Below are 12,996 nucleotides of genomic sequence, written 5' to 3'. Positions count from 1 at the left end.
GTTGAGCAGGGCTTGCAGGTCAGATTTAATCCTCATGGATGCTTTGTTGAGGATATGAAAAATAATGGTCGCTTGATAGCAAAAGGAAAGAAGAAGGGCAGGATGTTTACGTTGGATGCGGACATGCCTGAATTGAGCAGCAATGTTTGCACATGGGACCAGTGTAGTTGTAGATATTGATATCTGGCACAAATGCATTGGTCATGTTAATATACAGCGACTTAAATCAATGCAAGCCCAAAATATTGTTGCAGGATTGCCTAAATTCAAGGTTGCAGAAATGCACAAGGTTTGTGAAGCCTGTCAATTTGGGAAACAGGCAAGGAAACCTTTTCCTAGGCATGTTCAAGAGAGTAAAAAGCCATTGGAATTAATCCACTCTGATGTGTGGACTACTAAAGCTACATCTATTGGAGGCTGTCACTATTTTGTCACATTTATTGATGACTTCAGTAGAAAACTTTGGGTGTATTTTATGAAAAAGAAAAGTGAAGTGTTTGGGCACTTCAAAGCTTTCAAAGCTATGGTTGAAAAAGAAAAAGGCTTGCAAATAAAATGCCTAAGGTCAGATGGAGGGGGAGAGTACCTCTCAAATGAGTTTGCAAGGTTCTTGTAGGAGCATGGTATAAAGCAGCAATATTCATGCAGTCATACCCCACAGCAAAATGGAATTGCAGAAAGGAAAAACAGGCATATTGGAGAGGTATCTCAGGCTATGCTAAATGAAAAAGATCTACTAGATTATTATTGGGCTGAAGCAGTTGCTACAGCAGTTTATATAATGAACAGGACTCCCACTACAGCAATACATGGCATGACGCCAGAGGAGATGTATACTCGTAGGAAACCAGATATTTCTCATTTGAAAATTTTTGGTTGCATTGCCTATGTCCATGTGCCAGATGAGTTGAGGTCCAAGTTGGATCCAAAAGCTGAGAAGTGCATCTTTATTGGTTATTCTCTGCAGCAAAAAGGGTATAGATGCTATAACCCTTCTACACGTAAGTTCACAGTGAGCAAAGATGTTGTTTTTTATGAGATGAGCAGCTGGTATAAACCAGTAAATGTGATGATTGATGTAGATGCAGAAAATGGTAATGCTACACAGAATTCATAGCAGCAATCACAAAATATTAGTGGACCTGGAGTGTCCTCTAGCAGTGGTTCACATACTTCGCCATGGACAGGCAGATTGAGATCAGGAGAATCTCCTCAAAGCAATGCAGAGAGTGGTATGCAGGTATCACGAAAAGGAAAAGAGAAGGTAGATCAGCCCATGTTTGATGTGAATGCAGGTCACTCTTGTGTGGATGGTGAATCCAGTGGCTCTAAACAGAGCATTGATGATGAGTTGGGTATTCCCTCTATTGTTACACCTGGAGTAAGGAAGACCAAGGATGTTTTGAGAGCACCTGGAAGTGAGCCTATTTTGCGCAGGTCTACCAGGGTTAGGTATCCTGTGGATAGGCTAAAATATGATGGATTTACAGCCATTCACTATGCCTATATGGTCAAAGTGATACAGGAACCAGAACCCACTTCTTTTGAGCAAGCCATGGGAAATGAAAAATGGGAGAAAGCCATGGATGAAGAAATGGATGCCTTGGATGCAAATGCTACATGGGAATTGGTGCCTTTGCCTAAAGACAAGAATGCAATTGGCTGTAAGTGGGTTTATAAGATCAAGCACAATGCAGATGGTTCTGTGAATAGATAAAAGGCAAGATTAGTTGTCAAGGGGTATGCACAGACATATGGCATTGATTATGAAGAAACTTTCAGCTCGGTTGCAAGGATGGCAACCGTGAGAGTAGCCATTGCTATGGCTGCATCAAAGGAATGGTCTTTACATCAGATGGATATAAAGAATGCCTTCTTGCATGGTGATTTGCAAGAAGAGGTCTTTATGGAGTAGCCAGCAAGTTATGTTCATGCTACTCATCCTGAGTTTGTTTGTAGGTTGAAGAAAGCCTTGTATGGCTTGAAGCAAGCACCTAGAGCATGGTCTGACAAGATAGGACAGTATCTTGTCACTATTGGCTTTCAGATTTCCAAGGCAGATTTCTCACTCTATGTGAGAAAAACAGAGAAAGGGATTATGCTGCTGGTCATTTATGTTGATGATTTGATCATCACAGGTGATAGTGATGAAGATATCCTTCATGTGAAAATGCTATTGAGGCAGAAGTTTGAGATGAAGGATTTGGGAGAGCTGCGTTATTTCTTGGGCATTGAGGTGATTAGATCACCAAGTGGGATACAGCTCTTGCAGAGGCAGTATGGACTGGACATGCTATCCAAATATGGGATGACAGGCTGTAAGCCTATTTCAGTTCCTTTGGAGCAGAATGTGAAGCCAAGTGCAGATGCAGGTGAGCTTCTGGAAGACCCTACTATGTACAGACGCATAGTAGGAAGTTTGATTTACATGACTATTACCAGGCCAGATTTGAGCTATGCTGTTGGGTTGGTAAGTCAGTTTATGCAGGCTCTAAGGAAACCGCATTCGGATGTGGCTAGACGCATACTCAAGTATGTGAAGTCCACATTGCAATATGGACTATTTTATGAGGCTGGGGTTCAGATACAGTTGCATGGATACATTGATGCTGATTGGGCTGGTAGTATTTCTGATAGACGATCTACCAGTGGATATGTGTTCTCTTTTGGGAGTGCTGCAGTCACTTGGAGTAGCAAGAAACAGCCTACAGTTGCCTTGTCGAGCACAGAGGCTGAGTACAGGGGTGCAGCAATGGCTGCATGTGAGGTAGCTTGGTTGCATAAGCTACTTTATGATATGCATCAGTCTACAGATGGGCCGGTTGTCATTTATTGTGACAACATGAGCAGTATACACTTGGCAAAGAACCCAGTCTTTCATGCTAGAACAAAGCACATTGAGGTGCATTATCACTATGTGCGGGAGAAGGTTTTACTAGGTCTTATTGATCTAGTTTATGTCAGCACAGAGGATCGGGTAGCTGACATATTCACGAAAGCATTGGGCACAGAGAAGCTGCGCAAGTTCAAAGACCTGCTTGGTGTGCAGGAATTGGGATTGAGCTCGAGGGGGAGTGTTGAGATATCGAGCTCCACTCGCGATATGCTAGGATGACCGTTGTGTATTTATGTCACCGACTTGTTAGCTGGAGATGCGGTTGGTACACCGCCCACGAATAATAGCTGGATGACAGCTATCCTTATCTACACTAGTTCGTGGCTCAGTTAGTATGCCACCTTAGTTAGTTGAGTTTGGTTTTGAGACCCACATATAGGGTTCTTCTATTTCTTTGTACTTGAGTTCTTTTGGCTTTCACAACTAAGAAGAGGAAAACTGTTTTCAGCCTCCACCTTTGTGTGTATTCCCCCATTGTGATTGTGAGAAAGCCTCGAGTGAGACTCCTTCCCTCTCTTCCACTATCTTCACACCACCAACATCAGACCGAACTCCCCCAATGGTGCTTGGGAGGATTCAAGATAAAGAAGAGGAAGAAGAGCCTGCAGAACCACAATGGCAATGGCCATTCTCGAAGTGGGTAAAACAGCTTTTGGACGACAGAGAACCTCCACCCATTAAGGAGGAACCATCCGAACACTACCGGTCCAAGAGATTAGAGGAGCAAAGAAGGGCGCAGGAACACTTGGTCAATTATGCTTTGATGACAGAGGTGATCCGTGCTGAAGAACCCAAGTGTCTTGAAGAGGCACAGGGTGATGATAGGTGGATGGAGGCTATGCAGTCCAGAGCATGGCTCCATAATGAAGAACAATACTTGGGACCTTGTGGATCGACCACCAAAACGCAAGGTCATCGACATCAAGTGAGTGTACAAGACCAAGTACAAGTCCGACGGCACGTTGGATAAGTAAAAGGCTTGGCTCATGGCAAAAGGATTCGCACTGATACATGGTTTTGATTATTAGGATACTTTTGCTCCCACAACTCGACTAACCACAATTCGCAGTGTTTTGGCTTTAGCAGCACAGGAAAGTTGGCTCGTGTTTCAGATGGATGCAAAATCTGCCTTTCTGAATGGAGATCTCAAGGAGGAGGTATACGTGGAACAACCACCTACAGGTTTTGTGATCCCTGGTTCAGAAGGTAAAGTCTGTAAACTAAAGAAGGCACTTTACGGGTTGAAGCAGGACCCACGAGCATGGTACCAGTGGATTGATGCCTACTTTCTATAAAACGGGTTCAAGAAGAGCCCATCTGATGCAAATTTGTATATCCACAGAGAAGGAGGCACGTGTATGATCGTGGTCCTTTATGTGGATGACCTTGTCATAATAGGGAACCATGAAGAAAAGATCTCACAGACAAAGCAGTTGCTAGGAAGAGAGTTTGAAATGACAGACCTCGAACTGATGCATTTCTGTTTGGGGATTGAAGTTTGGCAAGAGCCAAAACAGATCTTCATCTCACAGCTAAAGTATGCTGGAGAGATACTGAAGGCATTTGGCATGGCTGAGTGCAAAACAGTTGGCACCCCTATGGAGGTTGATGTGAAGCTCTCAAACGAGGATTCATCACCACTGGTGGATGAAGCAAAGTACAGAAGGTTTGTGGGCAGTTTGATTTACTTGTGCAACACAGGGCTGGACATCAGTTTTGCGACTGGTGTACTAAGCAGGTTTTCCAATAAGCCCTGGGAGAACTGTTAGAGGGCAGGGATGCGGGTGCTAAAATACATCAAAGGCACACTTGATTATGGCATCACCTAAACCAAGGGCAACATATTGACCGGATTCTGTGACTCGGATTGGGCAGGAGACGTGGATAGCAGGAGATCAGTGACAGGTTATTGTTTCTCACTTGGATCTAGAGTTGTGTCATGGGTCAGCAAGAAGCAACCCACAGTTGCTCTTTCTTCTACCAAGGTTGAGTACAAATCAACATGTTTTGCTTCTTATGAGGCAGTGTGGTTGAGGAGGACTTTAGGGGATGTGGATGCAGTGTAGAACAAGCCTACGCAGTTATCATGTGACAATCAGAGTTGCATGGCAATTGCAAAGAACCCTGTGTTCCACGCTCGCACAAAACACATTGAGATTCAATATCACTTTGTACGCGAGCTCATCATGGATGGAGAGGTCGACTTGGTGTACTGTCCGACTACAGAGAATGTTATGGACATCTTCACGCCCGGGGGATTCACAGGGGGAAACTTATGATATCACATGAGTGTACAATAGGAGGTTTTTTTGAAATGAGGCATAAGCTTATACATTAGGGGTGGGGGCCCTTTTTTTTTCCCCAATATTGAATTTAAGCTAGGGGGACCATGTCATATTTAAGAAGGGGGGGCATAATATAGGTTACCTTGGGTAACTAGTCCAAACAAGTTTGATTTTGTGTATGGTTTTAAATAGTGATAGGGAAGGTAACCTAAATTTGCTTATTGTGTAATCTAAATGCTTGAGAAAGAATGTAGATTTAAGGAAAGGGGGGGACATAATGGAATTTTGGTGGTATCTTATAAGCTTAAATAGGGGTGTTTTATTATCCTACGTGAATCTTAAATAGGGGGTTTTCTTGAAGTTCATGCACATAGGTGACGTCCCCCTTTAATGAAGAGTGAATCCCTCGGGTCTTCACGAAGGCTCTTGGAAGAGACTTGCTGGAGAGGCATCTTCATCGACTTGGCATTGGGCCGAATGGAGAGGCATCCTATGTAGCCAGCAACGTCATGTTGTGGCTCTCCAGTTGCCTGCTCTCGCGCTTCACGGCTCCATTCCCCAGCCTCTTGGCCACCTCTCTTTCCTCCTCACTCTCAACCTCTCGTCCAACTATTTCGTCGGCAGTATCCCTCCTTGGTTATTCGCCAATTGCACTTCGTTGCAAATCCTTAATCTCAGTGTTAACAACTTGAGCGGAAGAATACCACCAGAGCTCGGCATTCTAAAACATCTGAGAGTGCTTTACCTCGGGAGCAATGGACTGACAGGTCGTATTCCCATGACTTTGGGGAACTGCTCTAATTTGGAGGACCTAGAGCTTCAGGAGAACCAGCTGAGTGGAGGGATACCCCTAGAGGTGGGCAAGCTACAACGTTTGAGAGTGCTGTATCTTTGGAGCAATGGATTGACGGATGGTGTTCCGACAACTTTAGCAAACTGGGAGGACCTGGAGCTTCAGTGGATCCCGCCAAGTGGAGGGATATCCCGAGTAAAACGTCTGAGAGTGCTCTACCTTGTGGGCAATGGATTGACAGGTGGTATTCCCAAGACTTTAGCGAACTGCTCTGATTTGGAGGACTTGGAGCTTCAACTGAACCAGCTGCTGAGCGGAGGGATACCGCCAGAGTTAGGCATGTTAGAACGTCTGGGAGTCCTTGTGCTTTTTCGCAATGCATTGACGGGTGGTGTTCCGGAAACTTTGGTGAACTGCTCTGCATTGCAGCACGTTGAACTTTCAGAGAACCAGCTGAGGGGAGGGATACCAGCAGCGCTAGGCATGCTGAAACAATTAGCACTGTTTGAAGTTTGGGGCAACAAGCTGAGCGGTGGAATTCCAAAGTCCCTGACGAATTGCTCGCATCTAGTAGCACTTTCGCTATCTCACAACCTGTTCACTGGAAGAATTCCTGTGCAGATTGGCGAGCTTCGACGCTTAGAGATTCTCTACCTTGGCGACAACAGACTCACTGGTACTCTTCCGGCAACCTTGCTAAACTGCACAGCTCTTACTGAACTTGTCATCCATGACAACCAGCTGACAGCACCTGAAGCCTTTCTGCGAGAACTCCTTCAGACTCTCACGCATCTCCAAATATTGCAACTGAGCAACAACCGATTCCAAGGCAACCTTCCCGATCCTTTCGAGCGATGCTCTAACCTCACCTACCTCGAGTTATCCTACAATTCTTTTACGGGGACTCTTCCTCGCTCCCTTCACGTCTCAAGCGACTCATATTGCTACTCTTCGAACATAATCATTTCCAGGGAACCATTCCCAGCATGTTTTCCACCTCCCTATCCCTGCAGACACTAAGTCTCTCCTACAATAACCTCTCAGGTGAATTTATGTTCCATACGTCTTGTGTTTGTTGCAGCGGATTCGTCTATTTGTTTGTGAATCCATTGACGACAGTTTAATTTTATCACCTTGACTGTGGTTGCAGGTAACATTCCAGATAGTCTGGGAGACCTACCTGCTCTTATCGGCCTAGATCTGTCACACAATCGCTTGCTTGGCCAAGTACCAGCGCAGCTTGGAAAACTTCAGATACTGCTGTCCTTGAGTCTATCAAGGAACGGCCTGTCCGGTCAAGTTCCTGCCGCTCTTAGTGGCTGCATGGAACTGACAAGCTTGAGCCGAAGAACTTCGACAAGCAACTAACAACTTTAGCCAAGAAAATATTATAGGTTCTGGAAGTGTGAGCATTGTCTTCAAAGCTATGCTCCCGCGAGAGAATGTTCCCGTGGCAATTAAAGTTCTCAGGAATGAAGTGGCCTCGAATGAAGAGGCTCGGTTTAGAAAAGAAGTGCAGCTTCTGGCCAAGCTACGACACCGAAACATAGTGAGAATATATGGATGCTGCATCAGCTTGGACATCAAAGCAATCATTCTAGAGCTTATACCAAATGGCAATTTGGCAGAGCATTGCTACAGGAGTGAGATGCAAAGGACTCCATTAAGTATGGAGGAGAAATTGCACATATTAAAAGGCGTTGCGAATGGCCTGCACTACTTGCATGACCTCCATCCTGAAGGCCCTATTTTGCATTGCGATATCAAGCCTGAGAATATTTTGTTGGACGCAGATTTGGAACCACGCATTTCTGATTTTGGAATTGCAAAGCTTCTCCTGGACCAGGGGAATGCTTCAATGTCTCTTTTGCTTAGGGGATCTGTGGGCTACATCCCTCCAGGCACGTCCCAACGAAATTTCCGTCAAGCCATATTCGTATTGAATGATTAATGTTTCTCAATCGTTTCAATCCATGAATATGTGCTAATGATCATGGATTTGATTGCAGAATATGGACATACTTGTCAAGTCAGTACTAAGGGAGATGTCTACAGTTTTGGAGTAGTAATGTTAGAGCTTCTCGCCGACAGGAGACCCACGATGTTCACTGAAGAGTTGCAGGAAGCGCAAAGTCTTGTATCGTGGGCACGATCAGCTTACTTGCATAATGAAGTGAGCACTTTCAGCACCACAACTTTGACCGACCAAGCGGCCAAGAGAGCAATACAAGTTGCTCTAATGTGCACAAATGATTTGCCTTCCAATCGTCCCACCAAGCACCAAGTTGATGCACCAAATTGTGCAATTCCTATCAAGCTTGTGAGATCAAGTGTACACGCCGTATTTGCTCTAGGATGCAATACTTTAGTACTTCTAGGCAATCTCTCTTTTGTATGTTGTAATTCTACTTTGGCTTAAATTGTCTCTAAATATATAGAGAGAAAATGAAGGGGTTTTGTATGGATATGTCAATCGTGTGGATATATTTGTCTTGTATCTGAACGAGGGTTCGTATATTTACGTAATCACGTCATTTTTCTTGTGATTACGTATCATTATGGTGTATTTCATGCAATCACTGGCCAAATCATGCCTTTGCACTCAAGTGGCCTTTACCTGGCAATCGAACAACTACGGACAGTAGTATCACAACTACCAGTGGCAGTTTTACATAAAACTACCGGCAGTTTTATAAGCACTACCATCAGTAGTATTATTACTGTTGGTAATAGCAATAATCCCGCCAGTATGTTTCATTTTATCGATGGTATTTAGTGTATTACCGCCAGTATTTTTAATATTATCGACTGTAATATGCAAATTACTGTCGGTAATACTATCACTTGAAGATATATGTTCACCTCTGGGGTCATTTTCACTCAAAGTAGATTGAGAAGAGGCGAAAAATTCCTCCTCTCTCTAAGTCTTGGCCGAGGGGCCTGGTCCGAGAAGTCTCAACAAGACAGGCGGCTAGTTGGAACCACAACTTAGATCCAGGTTCCCTCAGATCTCCACATAAAGGAGGGATTATTTTGTCATTTTTTCAAAGGATTTTGTTCCATACATGTATTGAAAGAATCTTTTATGCATTGAAAATTATTAGCTTTTAGAAAATATTTAAGCTTTTGCATCGATTCATGATCATTCATTTACATTTTATGTATGGGTAAGCAAGATATTATAGTCGATAGATAGTGCTTAGTTATTGTCACATGCTTACCTACTAACTAATGTGTGGTAAACTGCAGCTCTTTGTTGGTGTCAAGCATTTGAGCTTTCTACACACAGAGTACCTTTTGCTCACAAGCATGGCCTCAACCGTCGGGACTAAGTGAAAAGTAGGGAAAGAGCTAAGTAAGAGCTAGCGTAAAAGAGTGATGAGAAGCATTCGGGATGCCTTTTTTGTTAGGGTGTGTAATATGGAGGAGAGTGAGATGGAGTCAACCATGTCTAGTCTAGAGAGAATCAATAATATGAAGCAGAGGATTGTCGAGGACACTAAGAGCATATGGCATTCTGAAGGTCATGGGGACATCGTCAACCTAGTGTAATGGGACACAAATACCATGCTTTGGGTTGATAGCTTTATTGGAAATGCAGAGACCCGCCCTTCATTGAAGCATGCAATGTAGACCCTACTCTTGCACAAGAGTTTGATGTCTTAAAGTTAACACAATGGACAAGTATGTGGGCCAATTACAAGATTAGGGGGCTTGTGTTAGATATCAATGCTCCACTCTCGTGTAACTACGCAGGAACCAGCTAACTCTACTTGTAAGCCCTCCATATGAGGAGAAGGCATTTGAGTAGCTCGGTTATCCGGTAGGTCCTGGTTTGGACACCAGATGGGGGCCATGTGTGGCCTGATGGTTGGACGGCTTCAGATAAAGTTGGCATACTACCAACTAGGCTACATACAAGTGCAGGAAGGCATCCCATGACTGACCGCACTAAGGGTAGACGGAGCATTTCCCGAGGCAGCCCACTCTTGGGCTACGGGGCCCGTTTGGAGCCCCATATGATCCTGGATGGCTCTGGGCCAAACATAGACCGCAGCTTAGTTGCTCTATTCTGCGTGACGGTTCTAACGTCTGGTCGGTGGCCTATTTCGAGAGTCGGCCATTTTGGGCCGACAAGGTCGGTCTCCCAATTGGGTCTAACTGACTACGACTCGTGGCTATATAAGAGCAAGCCCGTGAAGCCCATTAGCATCACTGGCTACAGCAACCCTGATTCCTTAGCATCCAGCCTCCGTCCTCTACTGTTTCTAGCATGCCATCGAAGCTTCGCACACAGGAGCACACGGCTGGGAGGCAGCGCCATCTATTGTATCAGTTTTACAATAATCAAATTTTTGATTCTCCATACTATCTGCTTTTCTCTCTTGCATACGAGATCCTGTTATCTGTTGAGCATAGACGTTGTATTGTTTTCTTACAGCTTGCACCAGATCGATGGGTTGCAGTGGCTAAGAGCTAGGCCAAGGCTGTAGCCGCTTATGGCCAAGCTATGTCCCTGGCTACAGGTGAAGAGTAGGCAACCTCTAGATCCTCTCAACCATTGAGAGGTGTTGAGTTTCAAAGGGCATGACATGTAGCAAGTAACATAAGCAACGTGTCACACTTGTCATATGTCACAATTTACAAAGCATAAGACACAAGTTTGTGAGAAAATTGGCTCACGCACCTATGGCACCATATTTAAAGTGCGCTTGGTATAAGGAGCTACAGGGTTTTCATATTATGTAGAATATGCAGGAAAGAAGTACAAGGGAATATTGGGACGCCCACATGCGAAGTAAGAAGAGAACAACTCATGCAAATTCTAGAAATGTGAGAAGAGCTGTTGTGGACCATCACAATCATGTACTTTAATTGCTATAGCTTGTTGCAATTTCTTCAAATTCTACCAATGGACCAGGGCATGTTAACACACTAATTCCTCCATGTTCTAAGAGGAGGAGCAGATCTAATGGCCACAGTAAGCAGGGCCCGGGCTCGAAGCTACATTGGGAAGGAAGATATTGCCCGAGTCAATGTCTTTTGTGAGAATCTCCTCCATATCATCTATGCATTGGTGGATTGTTTAGCAAGGCTGCACACTGGAAATCGGATGCACATAGACCTACACCCTGACAATATCTTATTGGATAGATGTTGAGTAGGCATCATCGACTGGGAAATGGCCATGGACTTCTTGGAGAGTTAAAAGGCATTCAAGCACTTGAAGAAGCAGTCTTTGGAGACAGCCTCGAGTGCCAACTCCCTTTAGTAATAATACCTATTAGAATCTTGAGTATGAGATGAATTTAACAATATGCCATGAGTAGAAATTAGTCAATTTAGTATGGTTGTGCTCTACACTAAAAGAGCTTCAAAATGTTTTTACACCTTGAAATTTAGGTAACACATGGAAAAGATACATTAATTTGAAAGGATATGTGTTTTCATATTTTAGTGTATTTTTTGTTTTACCCCCCCCCCTTTGGGACACATATTATGAAAAATATGTACAAATCCTGAAATCTTGCATAGTTTTCAAGGTATATACCTTATATTTTATGGGAGGGGGGACATGAGATTTTCATATTTTACCCTTGCATATTTGAAAATTTTTAAGATAATCCATGCATATTCTATATGGACCTTGTCCCCCCATACCCTGGATGTTGGATGAGGGTAGTCACATAATACATATTGAGTTGGCACCCCAGGGAAGACAGATGCCAACTTTGCTAAGCAAGTTTGTAGGAAACAGAAAGAGCATGGATTTAAAAAGTGGCTTGCACCTGAGCTACAGGAAGTAGCATTAAGAGGCAGATCATATACATGCCATGCATATACATACGCACTGATATGCATCATTGTTGAAATGGTCAAATTTCTCAAAGATTCCTAGAATTACCTTAAAATGATCGTAAAATGTCCCTTGCATATAGTCCTTAATGCCATTAGGCGTTATGCAAGTGAACAAATGATGCATCACAATGCTGATCAAAGAAGGCTACCTGCAAAAACTAGCGATATCTTAAAGAGAGTGGGATGTGAAGGGGAATTGGCTATGATTCCTATGGATGAGACGAGCCTTGCAGTTAGGCTAGCATCATAGGCCACCTTCTTGGTCTTGTCATATGTTGGGACCCCATGTGTTAAACTTATTGTAATGAAATAAATATTCAAAAATAAAATTTTATTTTACCATTCGGTGTTTGCCCATAGGCCTACATGTTGTTGTCAATGTACATGAGTTTCAATTAATTATTTTGTTGATTGTAATTAAATAATGCAACATGTACATTTTTTTGAATTAAAGGAATTTTGTTATTTTGCATAGCATATGTAACAAGTTGCATCTTGCACAGTATATGTAACATCTTCATCTTGCATCAAGCATATTGCATGTGACATTTTCATCTTGCATCCTACATCACACAGTGACATATCACAAATGTTGAATTTGATGCATGCAAAGTGTGCATACTGTTGCACGTCTAGCATAATCCAGCCGCATTTCGCTTTCTACAACCAATAGTTTCCTGTGAGAATCTCCAAGGAGAGGGAGGATTGGAACTATGGAAGGGGATGTGGAAGGCCTGGGAACTCCTCAAACCATTGTGACAAGTGTCCACAACCGTTGTTTTGCCCATGTGAGTTGGATGATGCAAATGGTGCATTGATAAGATGACGTATGAATATGTCACCAAGGATACGGGAAAAGGTGATGCAAAGAAAAGAATAAAATTCTTATACAAGGAAACTCCTCCATCCATCATCATCCCTCAATACTTGCAACACTTAGATGTGTTTATCACTCACAACTTCTGTAGTTACTGGCAACACTCTCAATTCAAAGAGTGCACCACAATTTTTTCTGATGATGTGGTGCTTTCAGTTGTTGACATTGCAGAGAACTATACATTCAAAGTGCAGAATGAGGTTCAATCAATGCATTGGCATAATGACCAAGTGACCATCTTGGTTCATATTTGCTATTGGAAGGAGACGAGTGAGATAAAAAAGCA

At 43.4% G+C, this 12,996-nt stretch overlaps 1 protein-coding gene across 1 annotated transcript; it reads left to right on the top strand.

The window, feature by feature from the left end:
• Positions 1 to 7,400: 7,400 nt before the first annotated feature.
• Positions 7,401 to 8,520, top strand: LOC147896099 (putative leucine-rich repeat receptor-like serine/threonine-protein kinase At2g24130). The gene is made up of 3 exons (XM_087382217.1): positions 7,401 to 7,875; positions 7,984 to 8,147; positions 8,413 to 8,520. Exons 1-3 carry the CDS (start codon positions 7,401 to 7,403, stop codon positions 8,518 to 8,520), a joined length of 747 nt encoding a protein of 248 aa, XP_087238343.1.
• Positions 8,521 to 12,996: the final 4,476 nt, after the last annotated feature.

Source organism: Dipteris shenzhenensis, chromosome 12, assembly GCF_047967505.1.
Source record: "Dipteris shenzhenensis isolate YYH24624 ecotype China chromosome 12, Dip_SZ_1.0, whole genome shotgun sequence".
Taxonomy (NCBI): domain Eukaryota; kingdom Viridiplantae; phylum Streptophyta; class Polypodiopsida; order Gleicheniales; family Dipteridaceae; genus Dipteris; species Dipteris shenzhenensis.
Note: the sequence above shows the minus strand (reverse complement) of the source record. Positions and strands in the feature narration are given on the sequence as shown.